Here is a 21,165-nt window from a genome sequence, read left to right on the forward strand (position 1 = left end):
TCTAGCCACTACAAATAGGGCTGCCACAAACATTTTGGCACATACAGATCCCTTTCCCTTCTTTAGTATCTCTTTGGGATATAAGCCCAGTAGTAGCACTGCTGGATCAAAGGGTAGATACAGTTTGATAACTTTTTGGTCATAATTCCAGATGGCTCTCCAGAATGGTTGGATTTGTTCACAACTCTACCAGCAATGCATCAGTGTCCTAGTTTTCCCACATCCCCTCCAACATTTATCATTATTTTTTCTTGTCATCTTAGCCAATCTGACAGGTGTATAGTGGTATCTCAGAGTTGTCTTAATTTGCATTTCTCTGATCAGTACTGATTTGGAACACTCTTTCATATGAGTGGTAATATTTTCAATTCATCATCTGAAAATTGTCTGTTCGTATCCTTTGACCATTTGTCAATTGGAGAATGACTTGATTTCTTATAAATTAGAGTCAATTCTCTATATAGTTTGGAAATGAGGTCTTTATCAGAACCTCTAACTGTGAAAATATTCTCCCAGTTTGTTGAGAAGTGGTTCTTTTCAACAATGAGATGATTCAAACCAGTTCCAGTTGTTCAGTGATGAAGAGAGCCATCTATACCCAGAGAGAGGACCATGGGAACTAAGTGTGGACCACAACATAGCATTTTCACACTTTCTGTTGTTTGCATTTTGTTTTTTCTCAGTTTTTTTTTCCTTCTTGATTCGATGTTTCTTGTGCAGCAAGATAACTGTATAATTATGTATACATATATTGGATTTAACATATATTCTAACATATTTAACATGTATTAGACTACCTACCATTTAGAGGAGAGGCAGAGGAAGGAGGGGAAAGTTTGGAACAGAAGGTTTTGCAAGGGTCAGTGTTGAAAAATTACCCATGCATATATTTTGTAAATAAAAAGCTTTAATTAAAAGGAAAAAAGGGGGGGGGGACATAAGGGTTTCTTCTGGTCAGAGGTTGAATAGAAGGCAAAGATACCCCAGTCCCCTTCAAATTTCAAGGCCCTCTTCCTTCCCACTTTTTTCCTTCATTATTTTCCTTCCATATTTCTTAACTTTTATTCCTCTAGATGAGTTTTGTTGTTATTTTTTTTCTACTGTTCTATAAAGTAACCCTTCAGTGTTTTGGTTGGTATGGTACTGAGTTATGTTCATTTAGGTAGTATTAACACTTTTTTTTTCCATACTGACATGTCCCAACCATGGGCAATTAATCTCTCTCTAAATTATTTGTATTTAGTTTTGTACATGCATCCTCCCAGGATCTAGACAATTATCTTATCTATAAACTAGTCTGAGACTATAAATTGTAGGATAGGTGCCAAGAGGTTCTCCCTGTTCGCTCTCTGTACATGGAAATCATAGATGCTGTCCCTATTCCTTTAAGGAATGTTTTCTATTTGCATTCTTAATGGTCTATTTTCTTTTCTAAATTTTAAAGAATGTTTCAGTCTCTTCCTCTCTCTTTTTTTTTTTTTTTTGGGGGGGGGGCAGCATTACTAATAACCTCCCTTCATCTCACACTGCTCTCCTGAAATTGCTCTTTCAAAAATCCTAGTCAACCTTTTAATCATGAAATGGACTATCCTAATTCTGGTCCTCCTCTTAGTTGATCTTATATTGACATTGAAAAAACTCTTTTTCCTTCGTTTTTGAAATATCATGCTCTGCTGACCTTCTCCAAAGACTCTATCTCGGTCATCTCTGGTGACTCCTTGTAAATCTCTTGGAGCCTTAAGATGGATGTTATCCAAAACTTAGTCTTTCTCACTCCTCTTCTCCCTTATTCTCCTTTCCAGTCTTGCCTAATTTTGGTCAAGATAGTTCGTTCCCTTTTCAAGTTCCTCTTCTGTAAAGTTAGGAAGTTGGAATGTATAATCCTCTAAGGTCCATTCCAGCTCTATATCTTATAACTCTGAACCTTCCCTTCTCTCTTTCTATACTCTGACAATTTCATTCACTTCTATTCCTGAACACTGAAACCACTTTATAACACTTATCAGGATATATTCTGAACACCTCAAATTCAACATGACTCAAACCTGGAGCTGTCTTTGAGAGTTCCCTCATACTTGTATTAAGTCACTTATCAAAGCTTTCCACAAGATTTCTGATCCTTTTTTCTCTCCATTCCCACTGCTACTGGTCTAGAAGAATCCCTTATTGTTCCCCAATAGTTCAATTCAATAAGTATTTATTGAGACTTTACTATATGAAAGATCATATACTGAGTGTTGGAGATAAAAAGATAAAGATGGAAAACAGGCCCTGTCCTCAGGGGCCTTATTTTCTATTGGATCATTCCTATCTGGACTATTGTAATAGTATCTTAACTGATCTTGTTGTCAATTCTCTTTGCTCCTCTGAACTATCCTTACTACCTCTGTTAAATTTACACTTTTTCCTCTACCTTTTCCCATTTTTCTTTGTTCTAAACATAACAAATACCAAATAAAATGAACTAGAAAGGATTTATATGAAACAGTGAATTTTTATTATGTACAGTTTGCTTTTTAAGTATATAATAAAGTTAACATGTAACTTTCAGAGCTGTTCTGCTTGACAAGGCTTTTTCTCGTTTCTCATTTTGTTTGGGGTTTTTTGTTCTCGTCGTTTTTATTATTGCCCCTGTCTCTTTTCCCTTTGTAGCCTACTGCCGAATGAAAAAATAGGAAAGCAAAATCTTTGTGACCAAATATACATTGTCGGGAAAAATAAATTCCCACATTGGCCATGTCCAGAAATGTTTTTATATCTTGACTCTTTCACCACCTTTTCAGGATGAAGGTAGTATGCTTCATCATAAATACCTTGGAGTCATGATTGGTAATTTCATTGATCAGAGTTCTTATTTTATATCCTTGTTTATATAATTAATCTTATCATCCCTATGCTTACAAGCCTGCCTATTTGTCTTCTGAGTAATGATTAAACTCCTTGTTTGGAATTCAAATCCTTCTGCAGTCACTTGAAATCTTTCTCATTCACCTTCTCCAGTATTTTTTTCAGACTACTCCCCTTAATACAGTCCCTTCTAGTTATTCTGTATTTGCAGGCATACTATATTTTCCTACCCTTCCCTTTGTTTACACTATTCACTGTGCCTTGAATAATCATTCCTCACCTGTGGAATTTCTACCTATCCTTTAAAGCCCAACTTAAAATAGCATCTTCTTCATGACTGTTGTTGGTTTCCCATTTTTGTTTTTTTGTTTTTTTTTTTGGAGTAACCCTTTACACAAGTTCTTAGATAACAATTTATATATTACTTATGTGTTAATACAGATATTTGGTATATAATAACTTTTGTATAGGGCATGTATCCCTATTAGATTTTATGGGCAGCTCTTTGTAGTGGCTAGAAATTGGAAACTGAGTGGATGCCCATCAGTTGGAGAATGGCTGAATAAATTGTGGTATATGAATATTATGGAATATTATTGTTCTGTAAGAAATGACCAACAGGATGATTTCAGAAAGGCCTGGAGAGACTTACACGAACTGATGCTGAATGAAATAAGCAGGACCAGGAGATCATTATATACTTCAACAACAATACTATATGATGACCAGTTCTGATGGACCTGGCCATCCTCAGCAATGAGATCAATCAAATCATTTCCAATGGAGCAGTAATGAACTGAACCAGCTACGCCCAGAGAAAGAACTCTGGGAGATGACTAAAAACCATTACATTGAATTCCCAATCCCTATATTCATGCCCACCTGCATTTTTTATTTCCTTCACAAGCTAATTGTACAAGATTTCAGAGTCTGATTCTTTTTGTACAGCAAAATAACGGTTTGGTCATGTAGACTTATTGTGTATCTAATTTATATTTTAATATATTTGACATCTACTGGTCATCCTGCCATCTGGGGGAGGGGGTGGGGGGGGTAAGAGGTGAAAAATTGGAACAAGAGGTTTGGCAATTGTTAACGCTGTAAAGTTACCCAATGCATATAACCTGTAAATAAAAGGCTATTAAATAAAAATAAAAATGAAAAAAAAAAAGATTTTATGGGCAGAAAGTCATCTCTAAAGTTTATATGTCTAGTACCTGTGGTTATATACAGGAGTAAAAATGTTTATTGAATTGAATTGATTCTCTTAAACACTTGTCTTTGTTATAGGAAACATAAATATAGCATTCTTTTGGTCTGGTTAGTCTTAATTCTCAAGGAGCTAAGTGCCCCGGAAACTATTCCTACAGGTTGAGGGTGGTCCTGCACTTGTTTTGAACTATCTCAAATCTCTCTAATGGTTCAGGTTTGGAATTAGAACAAAATGAAACATGTTATTGACAGTTAACATTTTACAAAAGATTTACTTTAATTACATGGAAAGGATATTCAGCAAAGATACAGTATTAATTCATTTGAATGAAGCTCTCATCACTGTATAGGGAAATGTATCACATATACTTTTCCTTGTATAGGGAAAGTGTGATTTACATGGCATTGGAGAGTTTATCGAGTCCAAGGAGCTTTGATTCCTTTTGAGTTGTCTTCCCTTCCCCTTCCCTTTGCCTTTTCCCTTCCCCTTCTCCTTCCCCCTTCCCTCCTTCCTTCCTTCCTTCCTTCTTTCCTTCCTTCCTTCCTTCCTCCCTCCCTCCCTCCCTCCCCTGTCTCCCTCCTTCCCTCTCTCCCTCCCTCCCTCCCCTGTCTCCCTCCTTCCCTCTCTCCCTCCCTCCCCCACTCAGGAAACTAGCAAGCTAAGTCAGTAAGCCAAGTCTTAATTTATTGGGCCACCTAAGAATTGATGACAATTTAATTGTTGTGGTACTTGTTGTTTTAAAAAAAACTAGCTTTGCCTGTGTGGCTTGGTTCATTTGATATAGTAATTGTAGCTAAGTCTAGATGTTGCTCCAAAAAAAATTTAGCTCATGAGCCCCCACTGAGCTTTTTTTTTTTTTTTAAAGGAGAGCATAATTCTTTTTATTTGTCATCTTTTCTCTGTTTCCCCGTTTCAGAAAAGGATCTCAAAAATATATTTAGTCTAACTCATACCTGGATAAGGATTTTCCATGATAAGTGCTCTGTGGTTTCTAGCTTCTTGCAGTCTGGTTTAGGCAGACAGGTCTGTTTTGTTATTCCTTATATATACCACTTCATTTCCCATTTCTCTTCCTTTAAACTGAATTGCCACACCTCACCCCAATTCCTGTAATTGTCTCCATTCTTACCTGTGTCTATTATGATTCTTTGTTTCCTTTTAGACTCAACTTAACAAATAAATAAAAGACTGCGATCAAGAAGTGTCTTTTACACAAAACCTTTCCTGATCTACCCAGCTCCTAGTTTTCTCTATTCGAAAATTACTTGATATTTATTTTGTATATGCATATTTATGTCTATGTTGTTTCTCTTTATGGACTATAAGCTCTTTGGGGGCAGGTATTGTTTTGTTTTGTTTTTATCTCCAGTGCCTAGCATGGTATCTGACTCATGGTACAGACTTGAGAAACACTGTTGATTAATGATTAAGTAGTCAGCCAGAGGACATAGTGTTCTCAAGGCAAAGGCACTTAGTAAAATGGCAACAAAATATCTCTTCCATAAACTCAGGGTGGAATATAGAAAAACAGAATGAGTGGGAAGAATGGGCATACATACATGCAGAAGGATACATGTGTAGGAAAAACCCATGACCTGGGAAACTACACTCTAGCGCTCTAAATCCTCTACGAATTTGCTTTTCTCATGATGTCTTCACAGTGCTCCTCTTGGGCCCCATGCATGTGTGTGGGGTAGCTCATCCAACTGGCCTTCCTGGGTCTACTCCTCTCCATAGCCCAATTCCACTAAGCAGCTGGAATTCTTTAGTCTCCTCTCTGTTGAGTGTAGGGCTCTCAAACTCTGTGAGTGATGGAGAAGAATGACATTTTGTTGTCCCATTCCCCTATCCCCACCTCCCTAGTTGTGTACTCTAGAAGAACATCAGGGAGAAGGTGAAGAAGGTACTTCTCTAAGGAGTAGGATTCTTCTTCCAAAATTGGCTTTATTCTCTACTGCCAGAAAGTATTCTCCCAGACGAATCTCTTTACCTGCCAGAGATGACCCTCTCACTTTACTATAGAGCTGTCTAGGTTGATTTTTTAAAGGCCAACAGGGTTGTAGCTTGTCCTCCTGGCCAATGACTAGTTACCCTATAATTATATCAAATTGATGGAAGAACTTCTTTCTTTATACCTTCTAAAGTAGTGGATGTCATAAACTTTTAATATTTCCTTTATAAGCTGTGAATGGGCCAATTCCATTTTCTCACCATTTATCGTCTGGAAATAAGCCTTCTGAGTATGAATTGATCAAAACTGTGCCCACATGGGTTGTCTAAATATATGGACAGGGTAGTGGGCAGCATGCTTTTAGGCTTCCTTTTTTATGGTTGGGAGATAAGGTTCTCTCAAAATCTTCACATTAAAATTAAAATGAAACTACTGTCCTTCTTTGAGTCAAGCTGAGGGAAATCCTCAGCTCACGGAGACTCCCTGTTGCTCCTGCCTCAAGTTTTAATTATTTACAACCAAAATCCCTTTGATTCTGTGTGAATTCCCCCTTTCCTTGGCCCTCTCCTCTCCCTTCCACCCCCATAGTAAATAGAGCTTATACATAAGCCTTTAACTTGGACCCTGCTCTTCTCTTTTTCACGTTATAGCTTTTGGGCTAATGTTTATTCTGAAAGACTGATTATCTCTCACCCTTCTCTAACCTTCTCCCCTTCCCCCATAACAGACTACTAAATTCTATTTGGCCCAGTGGTCATCAGAGGTGATGTCACAACCACATGACTTGCCTATACCTCTGGTTTCTCTGTTGTATCTACTGTCCATTGCTCCAAATAAGTATTGGAGATTCTCATTGCTTCTCGTTCTCCAGCTCTGGTGAACGCTGAACTGACAGCTGACTGGGAAGGTAGAGTTCTCCTTCCCCTAAATCTGATTGAAATTTAGAATGGAGAGTAGTTACTAGTCTTCCTCATGTCCCTTTTTTTTTTTTTTTTTTTTTTTTTTAAAGTCTCACTATTTCTAGGTGTTCTTTAGAACACTTGGGTTTCCCATGGCTGAATCAGTAGTTTCATAAGGCTCAGTTCCTTCAGGCCCGTGGAGATTCCCAGACCAGGTGATGTGTCATTTTTAACTTGCAGATCTCAGCAGATGCAGATGGCTGAATCCAACTGTCTCTCCCCCGATTGGGACCTACCAGCTGGGGAAGCTTTTCTTCAAAATGTCTTTGGCATTATCATGGAAGAGGCTGTACGAAAAGGAACTGACACCTCTGAGAAGGTGAGTCCTCTTCCTTTGTCATAAAGTATATTCTTAGAAATATGTTTTGTATGACTTCACATGTAAAATCTTGTACTTGACTTCTCAAGGAGGTGGGTGGGAGGGGAGAATGGGAACATGAAACTGAAGTATAAAAAACAAATGTTAACCATGTAACTAAAAAAATAAGATAAAAGTTTTATTTTTAAAAAGGGATAAAAATATAAGGTATGTTGCTGCCTTTTCTACTCTGTCAAAAAATGTTAATTCTCCCTAATTCTGATATCTTGCTTGCCCAGCAAACCCTCAACAGTTAAATTTTTACCATATTCAACTACAGTATTGCTTTTGTAAGAGTGTGTGTGTGTGTGTGTGTGTGTGTGTGTGTGTGAGAGAGAGAGAGAGAGAGAGAGACTTTTACTTTTACATATGAATGGGTCTCATTTTCTAGTGTTGTGAAGTTCTTTGGAATTCTTCCATGGTACTTATTTCTGAACTCTAAACAAAATGTTTTTGACGAATTATTTTCACACCCATCACCAACTTTCCTTGCCTAGGTTTGTGAGTGGAAGGAGCCAGAGGAGCTGAAAAAGCTGCTCGATTTGGAGTTGCGGAGCCATGGAGAGAAGCAGGAACAGATCCTTGATCGGTGCCGGACCATCATCCAGTATAGTGTGAAGACCTGTGAGTCTGGGTCTTAGGGAGGAGGCAGGGAGAGCTAGGCTTGTGAACCTGGCTCAGTCTTGGCCTCCCTGCTCTCTTCTTCGACTGCAGGTCATCCTCGCTTCTTCAACCAGCTCTTCTCAGGGCTGGACCCTCATGCTTTGGCTGGCCGGATCATCACAGAGAGTCTTAATACCAGTCAGTAAGTGCCCTCCCCAATCCCCCACAGAAAAGTGGAGTGGGAATAGGCTGACTGGATGAGAGGATCACAATCTCTCCCTCTCCCACACAACCTTAGAATCTCTGAGGGAAGCCTCTCTTTCTGATTCTCCTCCTTTTCCTGTCTCTCTTCCCAACATGCCCCTCTCCTTCCTTTGTTCTTTATCGACCTCTCTCCGCCTTCTGCTCCTCCATCCTCCTGAAAGGTGCTGGGTTTCTTCAGAAGCAGCAGTTCTGAGCTGCGTTCCTGGCTGAGAGCTTTGCCACGGGTGCCCAGGGCACATCACCTGCGTACCGTGCTTGGGTGCCCTCCTCTGCAGAGCAAGCCACTCGATCTGAAGAGTCCTCTGGTTGTCAGATTTCAGGTCTCTCCTTGTCCTGCTCTCCTTCCTTTTCACCCCTTGAGTGCTCTGAAGGGAGGAGTGAGTAGCACCCCTGCCCTTGCTTCACTCACCCCTCCTCTCTCCAGGTACACTTATGAAATTGCTCCCGTGTTTGTCCTCATGGAAGAAGAAGTGCTGAAGAAACTCCGGGCCCTGGTGGGCTGGAGCAGCGGGGATGGGGTCTTCTGCCCGGGTATGGCCCTGGAGAGTGGGAGAGATGGGGGATGGGGAGTATTTCTTCTCTTTTCTGACCCAGCACATATCCAGGCACCGAGCTCCAGAAAGCTAGGTGTCCGTCCTCGTATTCCTCCCTGTTGGGCCCAACGTCAGGCAAAGGGAGGATGCAGAGGTTCTTCTTAACTCTTGTCTTGGTAAACAGTCTCCCTTCAGTCTATTAACCATTCTAGGGGCTCTCTCCTGAGGGGGAAGGGAGAAGAGGTAGCAGGGGATCTGCCTATCATCCTTCCCCACACATGTGCTCCCCACCACAGGCGGCTCCATTTCCAACATGTATGCACTGAACTTGGCCCGGTATCAGCGGTATCCTGACTGCAAACAAAGGGGACTTCGGGCCCTGCCACCCTTGGCTATCTTCACAACGCAGGAGGTGGGAGGCTGGAGGTCCCCATCCCTTATTTCCTGCCAGCTTGGCTGAGATTCTCAGCTCTTCTCCATCTCCCTTTAGTTGTCAAGAGCCAAGGCTGGCCAAACCTCAGGCGGCCTGGAGGGAAGGGGTCTCTCTGCCTGGGTGTGACCACCCCGGGCCCTTTCTCTCCTCCCTGGCTCTGTATTTCATTCTCTCTTTTGCTCTCTCTCCTTCCACAGAGTCACTACTCTGTTCAGAAAGGAGCTGCTTTCTTGGGCATGGGCACAGACAGCATCCGACTGGTGAAGGCCGATGACAGGTGAAATGACCCAAGATTGACGTATCTTTTCTTTACTGCCATCGAGCCTAGTTCCCCCCAACTCAAGCAGGATGTTCCTCTCTTCCCTCCACGCCAGGCCGGGAGAGCTCTCTCTTCCCAAAGTGTGGTACCTTGAAAAGAGCTCTGGGCTCCATAGTCAAATCTCCTCTGAGGAAGTGACCTGGCTGACCTTGGACAAGGCATCTCAGCTTCCAGGGGCCTCTTGAGAACCTTTTAGCTCTAGATCCCTGGCCCTGTTGCTCTTTAGTCAGCCCTGCAGGAAAGGATGGGAGCTCTGAATGTCTGCCCTCCTTGGCTGGGCTGTAGTCACACCACGTTTAGAGTCTGAGTTCACATTGCTTCAAATCTCTTTATTCTACTCAGCCCCAATGGATAGAGCAATAATAGTGGCTAAAATGTGCAAGGACAGTTTGTGACTTGTTGGAATGAAATCTTGCTGATAATTAAGTGTCCTGAAAGTGGAAGAGGCCCCTGGGAGAGGGAGCAGTGGTCACTATGCTCCCCAGGCTGAATGATTTGTGAGGGGGGGAGGGGAATGATTGGGGAGGGGAGGGCTCTGCTCAGGTATGAGCTGGACCCAGGGACAGCCTTGGAATTCCCTTCTGATGCTGGGATTTGGAGCTCCTGTCACCTTGGCCTCCCTTTCTAGGGGAAGGATGATCCCAGAGGACTTGGAAAAACAAATTAATCAAGCTGAGGCAGAGGTAAGTAAGGGGGGTTGGGGTGGAGGAAGGAGGAAGCAGCCTGTTCAGAGGTCTTCATTTCTTTGTCTTTTCTGCTGTGTTGGCTCACTGTGGTACTTCTCAGCTCTTTGCTCACATATGTACAGAGCTTAGCCTTAAGCTCCTGGATTGTGGGAAGGGGGAGGGACCGTCAGGGGAAGGGGAGCTTCCATGCTGGTAGGAGAGACTGAAGGGTGCGTATAGTACATACCAGAGAGAACAAGATTAAGAAACTTCTGGATATAGAACTTAAAGTCTTATAAAAGTGAATGTGGAAAACCATCTTTATATGTAATTGAAAAAAATAAAATGCTATTGAAATATATATTTAAAAAAGAAGAAGCTTCTGGAGAGAGACTTGAAAATCAACTTTATGTCTAGCTTGTTTTATGACTTTTGAGCAAAGCACTCAGTCTTTCTGAGCCTTAGCCATCATTCATAAATTAACTACATGATCTCTCAGGTTATTTCTAGGTCTGTGACTGAGATCATAGAGTGTGGTGATATGTAAAGCAAATGATGGGGATGGAGGGGAGAACTAAGCTGGGAAGACTTCAAAAATGTTTTAGGAGGAGATCCTCCAATGCTATCCTTCCCTCTCCTGCCCCCAGGGTGCAGTCCCACTCCTTGTCAGTGCCACCTCAGGTACCACCGTGCTGGGGGCCTTTGACCCCCTGGAGGCTATTGCTGATGTGTGCCAGCAACATGGGCTGTGGCTGCATGTGGATGTGAGTGCTTAGCCTTCTCTTGGGGCAGTGCCAGCTGGCTGGGGGAAGGGGTGGGCTTTCAAGGAAAGCTTTGCATCCCCTACTTTTATTCCCTTTCCCAACAGGCAGCCTGGGGTGGAAGTGTCCTGCTATCTCAGACACACCGGCACCTCCTGGATGGCATTGAGAGGTGTGTGTGTGTGTGTGTGTGTGTGTGTGTGTGTGTGTGTGTCCGTCCCTAGGCACAGGGTGACTCTCCAGTGCTGGCATAATGCCTGAGAGGGCCCCTGTCCAGTGGAGGCTGGGGTGCTGATGGATCCTTTCTTGGGTACACTTTGCCCCTTTTTTCCCCAGTATGTGTGTGGGTATACATGTTTGTGTGCTACATGGATGTCTCTGTCTCAAACTTTCTGTGATTCTCCTGTTGTCTGCCTCTGTTCTATGTTTTCTTGTTTCTCCATCATTTGCATTTTTGTCTTTCTTTGTTTATACAAGTGTCTGTTTCTGCCCTTTCTTTTCCTAGTTTTCTTTTTCCTCTTCTCTTCTCTGGGTCCTGCTGTAGAGGAGGAGGTGAATCCAGGATTGATTAAAGGGCCTTGGGAGAAGTTGGAGGAAAAGGGAAAAGATTTAGAATGACTACATGTAGACTGCAGAAGAAGAAGCTAAGAAAATCTGAACTGCACTCTTCACAATCTGAGTCTAGATAAATCTAACCACATAATAAACAAGAAAGAAGTTAAAGAAATGAATAGAGTTTTAGAAAAGTTGAGTCTGATAGGCTTCTGGAGAAAATTGAATGGGCATATAGAAAGGAATATACCTTTTTCTCAGCATTACATGGCAATTAGACAAAAATTGATTATATATTAAGGCATAAATATCTCACAATCAAATGCAGAAAGGCAGAAATATTAAATGCACCCTTTTTTAGATTATGATGTAATAAAGGGCCTGAAAAAATAGGCCAAAAATTAATTGGAAACTAAATAATCTAATCAAACAATAAATCGTAGAAACAATAATTTCATTCAAGAGAATAACAATATGAGACAGTATGCCAAAAACTTAAAGGATGCAGCCAAAAATTCTTAGGGGAAATTTTATATCTCTAGATGCTTACATGAATAAAATAGAGAAAGAGGAGACCAGTAAGTTGGATGTGCAACTAAATTAAATCCCTAATTAAATATCAAATTAGAAATTCTGAAAATCAAAGGACAGATTAGTAAAATTGAAAGTAAGACACTATCGAACTAACATATAAAATTAAGTTTTATGAAAAAAACAACAAAATAGATAAATCTTTGGTTAATTTGATTAGGAAAAGGAAAGAAGAAAACCAAATTACCAGTATCAAAAACTTATCACTAATAAAGAGGAAATTAAAAAATAATTAGGAGCCATTTGCCCAATTGTATGTTAGTAAATCTGCCAATCTAAGTGAAATGGATGGATATTTACAAAAATATAGGTTTCCTATATTAACAGAAGAGGAAATAAAATACTTAACACATTCTGAGTCTAGAACTAAGAAATGAGGACTAAAGAAATTGTGACACATGTTTAGCATATATTGGATTACTTGATATCTAGGGGAGGGGATTGGAGGAAGGAAGGGAAAAAATTTTGGAACATAAGTTTTTGCAAAGGTGAATGTTGAAAACTGTCTTTGCATGTATTTTGAAAATAAAAAGCTATTATTTTAAAAATTGTGAAAGAAGGGAGTCATGTATGGCAGATGTTGGAGAAAGGAATGTTTGAGGGGTCTTGAGGTAGGAGATAAATATAAGGAAGTACTTCCTAACTGGCAGGATATGAGGTAAGATTAGGGAGCAAGGAAGCCCCTAGAAATCTTGAAGAGGAGGAAATAATTGGAATGGTTTGGGTAGAGGGCCGCCATAGGAGAATCAGAATGATGCTGGCCTTATTTTCCCCACAGGGCTGACTCAGTATCCTGGAATCCCCACAAGCTGCTGGCAACTGGACTGCAGTGCTCAGCTCTCCTCCTGCGGGATACCTCGGTGGGTCTCCTTGAGCCCCACTGCTGTACTCTGTTCCCCCCACCTCCTCAGAGCATTCCCTGTCCTCTTCCATTTCCCTTGATTGAATACCTCTCACTTTCCCAAAGTCTCTCCCATTCTCCTGCTTTTATGCAAAAAAAGCCAAGATTGGGAGAAAAACCAGGATCATAGATTTAAAGCTATAAGGATCTTAGAAGTTACCTGAAAGAGAGAGAAACTGAATCCTTATCACACAATTAACAGGGGCTGGGATTTAAACTCATTCTCTGGTCCCAGGTCCAGCTCTTGTTCCACAGCACTGACTTGTGTGCTCTAGCTTTGAACCGTTTAGGGGCCCTCTGAAGGCCAGGGTCTAGCTGGAGGGGATCAGATTACATAGATAGATGGTCTCCAAGATTTCTTCCAGCTTCAGGATTCTATTATTCCAATGACCAGGATGGTGATGAAGGGGCTGGCCTTGATTCTTTCCCAGCCCGGACAGGGAAACTGGTGTTGGGTGTTGGGGTCATTCTTTGGCTTTCCTCTCTGTAGAACTTGCTAAAGCACTGTCATGGAGCCCAGGCCACCTACCTGTTTCAGCAAGACAAGTTCTATGATGTGTCTCTGGACACAGGAGACAAGGTTGTGCAGTGTGGCCGCCGTGTGGATTGCCTGAAGCTGTGGCTCATGTGGAAGGCTCTCGGGGGATCCGGCTTGGAGCAACGAGTGGACTGGGCTTTCACCCTCACCCGGTATGGCAGCACACCAAGGCTTTGGCCCTGTAGAGCGTCTTTCTCTCTGAGTTTCCTTGTTCTCCAAGAAGTCTCTCTCTGGCTCTGTGCCCAACCAGGTGCTCTGTATCCTTACTTTTCTTTTTTCTTCCTTGCCTCTTCCATTTCCTTTTCTTCTTCCATTTCACTTTATTTTTGTTTTTGGCTTTCTTTAATCCTTTATTATCTTTGTTTCCCTCTTTATCTGTCTTTCCATGGTCCAGTTCTTCATTCTTTTTCTATTAACCTATTATTTAATTTCAGGTTGAAGTCTGCACTCATGATTTCACTGGTATCAGAAATTCCCAAATGAAGAGACTCCTTTTGCCAGTGTGGGTTAGCATCTTCTCTGCAACTTATAGCCCGAGAGAGTTGCCTAGAAGAACAAAAGTAACTTTCCCTGGTTCATTTAATATTTGTCAGAGGGGAGACTTGAACCTAAGCCTCTTGTTTATGGTGCCAAGCTGTCCCTAATTATGTAAAATTTAGATATTTAAAGTATTATTTATACTTTTTCTGTTTTTCATGTCATAGATAACCCAACCCAATAACTCAATCTCCCCTTCCCTGAACTCTCTCTTATAACAGAGAAAAACATGCAGATCAACAGACATTACACATTCACTGTTCTCTGTACCCATATTCCACAACATCTCAAGCAAGAGAAAAGAATTGCTTTTCATTAGTCCAATTGACCACTATGGTTTATTTAACCTTTGGTGTCTTTTAGTGTTGTTTTCATTTATGTTATGATAATCATTGTGTATATTGTTCTCCTGGTCCTGCTTTCTTTCAGAATTCTCCAAATTCCTCATAGTCACCATTTCTTATATTCTATTACGTTTATAGGCCATAGTTTATTCCACTCTTTCTTCCTTTTCCTCACTCCACTGTGGCCCCTGCTCTTTTGTAGGTACCTCGTAGAAAAGATGAAGCTGCAGAAGGGCTTTGAACTGGTCATGGAGGTATAATTCCTCTTCTCCCTCTTCTTTTTGTACTAACTCATTTTCCTGTGAGAGATGTGAATTGTCTTCTCCACAGTCTACCTGTTTCAGTAATCTGTACTTTGCCTTTGTTCCCTTGCAGCCAGAATTTGTAAATGTATGCTTCTGGTACGTGCCCCCCAGCCTTCGTGGACAAGAAGACAGTGCTGATTATTGCATGAAGCTGGCCAAGGTGGGTAGAGCTGAGGGTGGTGGTCAGCAATTTCTTCCGTATTTCTTCTCTAGGCCTCCAGCTGGGAGGGAAGTGTAGGCAGCTCACTTCTGCCACTGGGTGGTCAGAAATATGTAGTACATAGTCGACCACTCACCTTTGGTCCTTGGGAGGGGTAATGGTTTTCAGAAAGAGCCTCAAGCCCCCATTCATTGGTTCTTTGGACTAATGTTTGGAAAAGCAGAAAAGAGAGTAAAAAAGGCTTGTTCCTGGAATACATGAAAATAAAAGAATGAACAGAATTGTATCAGCTTATCCTGAGCCAGGCCCAACATGTGGACATGTGCCGTGAAGAGACATATACCCCTTAGCGGAAACTAAGGTGAGAAAGGAGACCCAGTTCTTTTAGTCGGGCAGCTTATAGTCTGATGGGGGTGTGGTGAGGTGGGGCAGCAAGGGAATTATTCACTTGAAGAACAAGGAGACAGAGAGGAGGGTCAGATTTGGACTAACAAGCATGCCTGGGAGGAAGGAGACCTAGTTGGGGATCCGCTCTGCTCCTTGCTGGCTGTGAGACTCTGGCCAAATACTAGCTTCATAGGATTTAGAGATTAGTAAGCTAATATAACCCCCTCAGTTTACAAAGCACAGTTTCCTCATCTAGAAAAGGAGATTCAAAGACTTGTCGAGTATTTGGTTCCCAAAGGACCCAAATTTGGGGTCAGAAGAGCTAAGTGCACCCCACCTCTGCTATCTGCTATCTATAGGATTTTGAACCCGAGCCTTAGTTTCTTCATCTGTAAACTGATTTTGATAATTGTGGGAAGTAAGAGATTCTGTTAGGGAGTCATAGAATGGTAGAAATGGAAGAGAGTTTAGACATTGTCTTGTATAACCCCTTTATTTGACAAATGAGGACAAGAGCACAAAGAAGTATGTATTAATAGAATTAACTGAAAATTGTAGAACTGAGTAGTTAATTTGAAAAGAGGTAATAGATTTAGAGTTAGAAGATCTATCCAACCCCTTCCCCCCTTGTTTATGGGCAGGTGACTCAAAGGTCAGGGTGAAGAAGGAAAAAATGCCTAAGGTCAGACACTAAGCAGCAGTGTCAGGATTTGAACCCAAGTCTTTTGGCCCATAGCCTGTGCTCTTTCCATGACACCATACTGTCTCTTTCTAGAGCAGGAGTTGTTAATCTTTCAGGGGCATAGACCGGTGAGGTATGAAGAAACTTCTAACCCCTTCTCAGAATGATAGTTTATTCATAATTGAGGAAAAGGGCAAATTTTAGCTAGAGGTTAAGGAAAATTAAGTTGTAGTTTTTTTCCTATCCAAATTCATTGGCCCCCTGAAATCTGTCATTGGAACCTAGATTAAGAAACCCTGCACTAGAAGAAGAAAGAGAAATACTTCCAAGCATTATTATGTGCCCACTATATCTAGAGATGCCCACATGCATTTGTCAGCTAAAGGGCAGCTTAGTTAAATTTGGGGAATTCATCACTAGAATTGAAGCAGAAGGAAGGAGGAAAACAGCCTCCATCTTTTTTCCCCTTCAACAATGAATTTTTCAGTAAGAGCAGCTCTCAAAGACCAGCTACTGACTTGTAACATGGCTTTGAGCTAATTGGGCAGAGGAGGTACCCACACCAGGGGATTTTCAGATTATTGAAATACTCAAATAGATGGGCCTCAAACTGTAGAATGTCATGGAGTATATGATTGTATGATAGCTACTGCTCTCTAGGGGCTTATAGTCTTTGATAATTTAGACTAAAAAAAAAAAAAACCCTACAAAAGACAATTTTGTGGTCAAGATTGAGAACTACAGAAATTGAGAAAAAGGAGAAGAAAACATGGACTGGAGAAGTTAGTGAGGGCTTTTTGGAGAAGGTGGGGCTTGACTTGGAAGTGAAAGAATGAGTTGAATTTGGAAAGCCAGAGGTAAAAGGGAGGATGTTCCAGTCAACATGAGTAGAGTCAGGAAGGAGGGTGGTATATGGTCAAGGGAGAGGGAGTGCCATCTGACTGCAAAGCATTTCATGTGTGCAGAGACCATGTGTGGTAATGAAAAGCCCATTCTCTAGTTCCAGAAACTGGATTTTAATTTTACACTGTCCATATAATCTCTGTCTAGATAGTTAACTTCACTGGGTCTTTAAGATCTGTAAAACAAAGAGGCTGGATTGTAAGTTCTCTTCTCACACTATAGTTTATATTCTTTACTGAATAGTGGGAGATGCAGTTAGATACAAGGGAAGGGGAAGAATTTTTATTTCTAGGCTAAGGAGTTTGCAGTTGACCTAGTAAGCAGTAAAGTCCACACTAGGTCCTTAAAGAAGCGTAGCTTCAGAAATGGCTGAGGGGAGATGTGATTGGAGGAGAGCAGCTTGAGTATTATTGCAGTATCCCAAATACAAAGCAGTGAGGGCCTGAATGAGGGTGTGCTAGAAGAATAGAGAAGAAGGGATGAATATTGAAGGCTGCTCTCTCTCTCTCCTCCCAATTCCTATAGCACATGGTTCTGGTGCCATAAATTTGTCCTTTTATTTCATATTTATGTCCTTTTCAATAAATCAATCAGAAAGCATTTCTTAGGGACTTACTATGGTACTGACCCTGTTCCAGATGAAGGGGATATGAGGACTGCCATTAAGGAGGTTCATTCTGTCATTCTCAACAATCTTCAAGCTTTGAAGGGGAAGGACTCAGAACTTATTAGTGTATTAATTGTACTAATTAGTATGTTAACTACTAACACTAATTAGTGTATTAATTGATTGGATATATAGAGGGGAAATGAGAAGAAGATGTCAGAGACAACAAGGCATGGTGGGGAGAGTAGGACTGGTGGAAAATTTAGCCAGTGTCGGGGGAGGGGGAATCTTATGGTATAAGAGAGTCACGAGATCTGGGTTCAAATCCCACCTGTGCTTTTTACTACCCTAGGTGATTTAAGACAAGTCATATAGCCTTCTGACCTCAGTTTCTCTAACTGCAAAAGGCAGAGGTTGAATTAGGTGACTCTTTAGTTGTAAATCCTTTGGCCCTATGAGGAAGAAAGGCGAAGCAGTGCCATTGAGGATCAGGTCAGCACTGCCATTGAGGACCAGGTCAGCCTACTTAACGGAAAGGACCCCATGGCTCTGGGGAACAAAATCAGACCACAGAAGAGCCACCGAGCCCAGATAGATGGCCCAGAATATGACAGTTGGAGCCTCCATAGCATTCTGGTGTGTGAAGGAAGGGGGTTGGGGGGGAGGGGCGGGCTGGGGCAGGCAGAATGGGGAGGAGAGAGGCCCCAAGGGGCTCCCCTTCTCCCCAGCAGGTTGAATTCTGAGCCCTGCCAACATCTCCTGCAGGTGGCGCCGTTGCTGAAAGAGCGCATGGTCAAAAAGGGATCCATGATGGTGGGCTACCAGCCCCACAGAAGCTGGCCCAACTTCTTCCGCCTAATTGTGGCTAACCCAGCCCTGAGCATGGCCGACCTAGACTTCTTCTTGGATGAGCTAGAGCTGCTAGGGCAGGACTTGTAACTTCCCTGGGCTGACTAATGAGCTGCAGTTCTTATAAATGCAAAGTATTCTTTACATTCTCTTTCTACTTGTTTGCCCTGATGCTAATTGGTGATGATGAGAGGGGTAGAAGAAGAGGAGGGAGTCAACTAGTGAATCAGCAAGCATTTATTAAGTGCCCAGTGTGTGCTAGGCACTGTACGGAGTGCTGGGAATACAGACACAAAAAGTGGAACCATCCCTGCTCTGAGGGAGCATACCTTCTTATGGAAAAGATAGTAGCCATATGCATTAGGTGTATACAGAAAAATATATAAAGGATGAAAACAGAGTAGCTAAATCCAAGTTAGATTGGGAGGGAGGGTACTAGTAGTGAGGGGGATCAGGAAAGCTTCATGTAGAGGTAGTGCTTGGGCTGAGTCTTGAAGGAGCAGGGAGAGTCTAGGAGCAGGAGAGGAGGAAGAGCATTCCAGGCATGAGTGACAGTCAGAAGAAGGAGTGCTGGGGCAGATCTCAGAGCTGGGACCGGCCATCAGGAGGCCGTGGGAAGCCGTTGGCGTTTGGGAGGGGAGTGACAGTCAGATGGGGGCTGGAGGAAGATCTCTTTGGCAGCTGTTTGGAGGATGGACATTTGTGAGTAGAAAGAAGAGATAAGATGCAAGGAGTGATACACAACAGATTTTGGCAACTGGTTGGATTTGTGAATAGCAGGAGAGCAAGGAGCCGTATTAACCAAAAAGATTCGGGAGGTGAATTGGATGTGTTGAGTTGAGGCAACTCTGGGATATCAGGTTCAAATGTCCAATGAGGACTGCTAGGCATCACACATAAATACATTGATCATCGGCATGGGAGCAGGAGTTCAGCCAGAGAAAGAAGGGAACAAGGCAGTGTGTGCCCACATCATATGGCTGCTGAGCCAGGAAAGGAGATGGGGAAGAACAGGGGAGGGAAATGTCACAAAATCCCGGAGAGGAGGGGACAGGTTGGTCAGTAGTGTCCTATGCTTCAAAGGGTTTGGGAAGGTTGAAAGCTGAGAAAAGATCATCAGGCTTGGCAAGTAAGAGGTCATTGGTAACTTTGGAGAGAGCGATTTCAGTTAGGGTGAGGAATGAATGAGTGAGAGGAGAGGAAGGGGAGGCAATGCAGGTAAAACAGATTTTTTAGGAGTTTGGCCAAGAAAGGAAGATGAGATAGAGGGTGATTACTGGAGGTCATGGTAGAGTCTAGGGAAGATTTTTTTTTTTTAAGGATGAGGGAGACCTGGATACGTTTGAAGGGAGGAAATGAGGTTTGTGAGCTGGTTAAGATTGCAAATCTGTTGGAGAATATGGGAGAGAGGAGGGGATCAAAGATAACATGTAGAAGGGTTGGTTTTGGCAAGGAGAATTGTTAGAGACTAAGAAAAAAGATGAGAGAATAGGGAGTGATGTCAAGTAGGTTTTGAGATGAAGATGAGTGAAAATGAGAGAACCCAGGTAAAATGGCCTTACTTTTCTGAGTAAAGTAAGAGGCCCTCAGATGAAGTTTTTGAGGGAAGGTGATAATGGGGAGGCTTAAAGGAAGGGGCAAAGAATTGGAATAGCTTCTGTGGGGAGTGAGAGAGAGACACACACACAATTAGAGAGGAATAAAAGGATTGTTTTGCTGTAGAGAGGACCCACTTGCAGATGAAAAACATGAATTTATGATGTGCCTAGTCAGAAAAGTAGATCACCTCCTCCAGCTTTTGTTCTGCGGCTGTTTGTTAAGTGGTAGGGATGGATGGTAATGAACGTAAGGGACTGAAAGTAGTAAGCTGTGTTGCCTTGGAACAGAAGTATACAGGAAGGGTTTCCAACTAAGCCTGCAGCATTTTTCATAAGATTATTCTACTTGATAGAAAAAATGATTTCTTCCTGTGTGAGGGGTAGAGTTGGTGCAGAAAGTTTTGAAGAGAGGCATTCTTTACTTCCTTCTTTAAAAGATGACAATCATGATTCTAGACTCTTTGGGAGACTAAGTCCAGGCAGGAAAAATAACAAGGTTTTCTTGTAGACATGTAGGAAAAGCTAGCTTCTCAATATATTCCTGATTCTGAGTCTGCTTTCTTAGAGACGTTGGGGAATTTTTTCTTGGTTTAGGTTGAGGCTATTCATTTGGTTTAAGCAAGATCTCATCTCACTTCTATCTAAAGAGCAAGATTGCCTACCTAATTCACTCGTGTATTTCCTGATATATTCTAATCTATAAAATTTCTCTAATCTTTGTTGACTGTTTATATAAAAGAATTTACTCACTCTTCACTGTTTGTGGTGGTTTTTTTGTGTAACCAGCATTTGGTGGAAAGGGACCAAGCCGGTGGGTATAAACTATGGGTCTCCATCCCTATTAAGAGAGTGCTACCAAGGAAGCTGATAGTTTTTTTATTTTAAAGTAGGCATCCCCAATAGACCAACAGTGGGGAGGTAGATAAATAAAATTCTTGTTTATGACCAGCCCCAGGGTCCCTTTTTATCCTTCTCTGTCTCCATGTTCCCCAAAGATAAGAATAGAAATCTCCTTTGGAGAGGAGTGGGCAAGATTCCTCAGATATCTATCCATGCCTCCCCTCTTGAACATCCTGTCTATAGACATCACATGAATACATATATGTGTTGGTGTATCTTTCCCATAGGCCATGAATATCTCACATGCATATATGGATCCTAACAAATGGGGGTCCCCTTTAAATGAATGGCAATCATAATCCTGAGTCTTCTTTCTAGGGAAGTCTGGGAAGTTTAGGATGGTGAGGATAGACCCTAAATCTGCCTCTAAGAGGTTAAACTGGAAGAGCAGATTGGGTAGTAGAG

At 41.9% G+C, this 21,165-nt stretch overlaps 1 protein-coding gene across 4 annotated transcripts in view; it reads left to right on the forward strand.

Moving 5' to 3' along the window:
* Positions 1 to 20,616, forward strand: part of CSAD (cysteine sulfinic acid decarboxylase) — a 40,730-nt gene extending 20,114 nt beyond the window's left edge. Inside the window, exons 1-15 of one of the 4 annotated variants that reach the window (XM_031937815.1) lie at positions 6,839 to 6,918; positions 7,151 to 7,289; positions 7,826 to 7,952; positions 8,043 to 8,133; positions 8,620 to 8,726; positions 9,025 to 9,140; positions 9,359 to 9,438; positions 10,109 to 10,163; positions 10,793 to 10,909; positions 11,014 to 11,078; positions 12,828 to 12,909; positions 13,441 to 13,640; positions 14,572 to 14,623; positions 14,745 to 14,834; positions 18,179 to 20,616. In XM_031937815.1, coding sequence (XP_031793675.1) covers positions 7,161 to 7,289; positions 7,826 to 7,952; positions 8,043 to 8,133; positions 8,620 to 8,726; positions 9,025 to 9,140; positions 9,359 to 9,438; positions 10,109 to 10,163; positions 10,793 to 10,909; positions 11,014 to 11,078; positions 12,828 to 12,909; positions 13,441 to 13,640; positions 14,572 to 14,623; positions 14,745 to 14,834; positions 18,179 to 18,352 — 1,485 coding nt within the window. In that variant the 5' untranslated portion in view covers positions 6,839 to 6,918; positions 7,151 to 7,160 and the 3' untranslated portion in view covers positions 18,353 to 20,616. Of the gene's footprint in view, positions 1 to 6,838; positions 6,919 to 7,150; positions 7,290 to 7,825; positions 7,953 to 8,042; positions 8,134 to 8,619; positions 8,727 to 9,024; positions 9,141 to 9,358; positions 9,439 to 10,108; positions 10,164 to 10,792; positions 10,910 to 11,013; positions 11,079 to 12,827; positions 12,910 to 13,440; positions 13,641 to 14,571; positions 14,624 to 14,744; positions 14,835 to 17,765; positions 18,058 to 18,178 lie in introns of those variants that run through there. The other 3 variants (XM_003772451.4, XM_031937816.1, XM_031937817.1) reach the window with 3 other exon arrangements.
* Positions 20,617 to 21,165: the final 549 nt, after the last annotated feature.

Source organism: Sarcophilus harrisii, chromosome 5 (genome assembly GCF_902635505.1).
Source record: "Sarcophilus harrisii chromosome 5, mSarHar1.11, whole genome shotgun sequence".
In the NCBI taxonomy this organism is placed as follows: domain Eukaryota; kingdom Metazoa; phylum Chordata; class Mammalia; order Dasyuromorphia; family Dasyuridae; genus Sarcophilus; species Sarcophilus harrisii.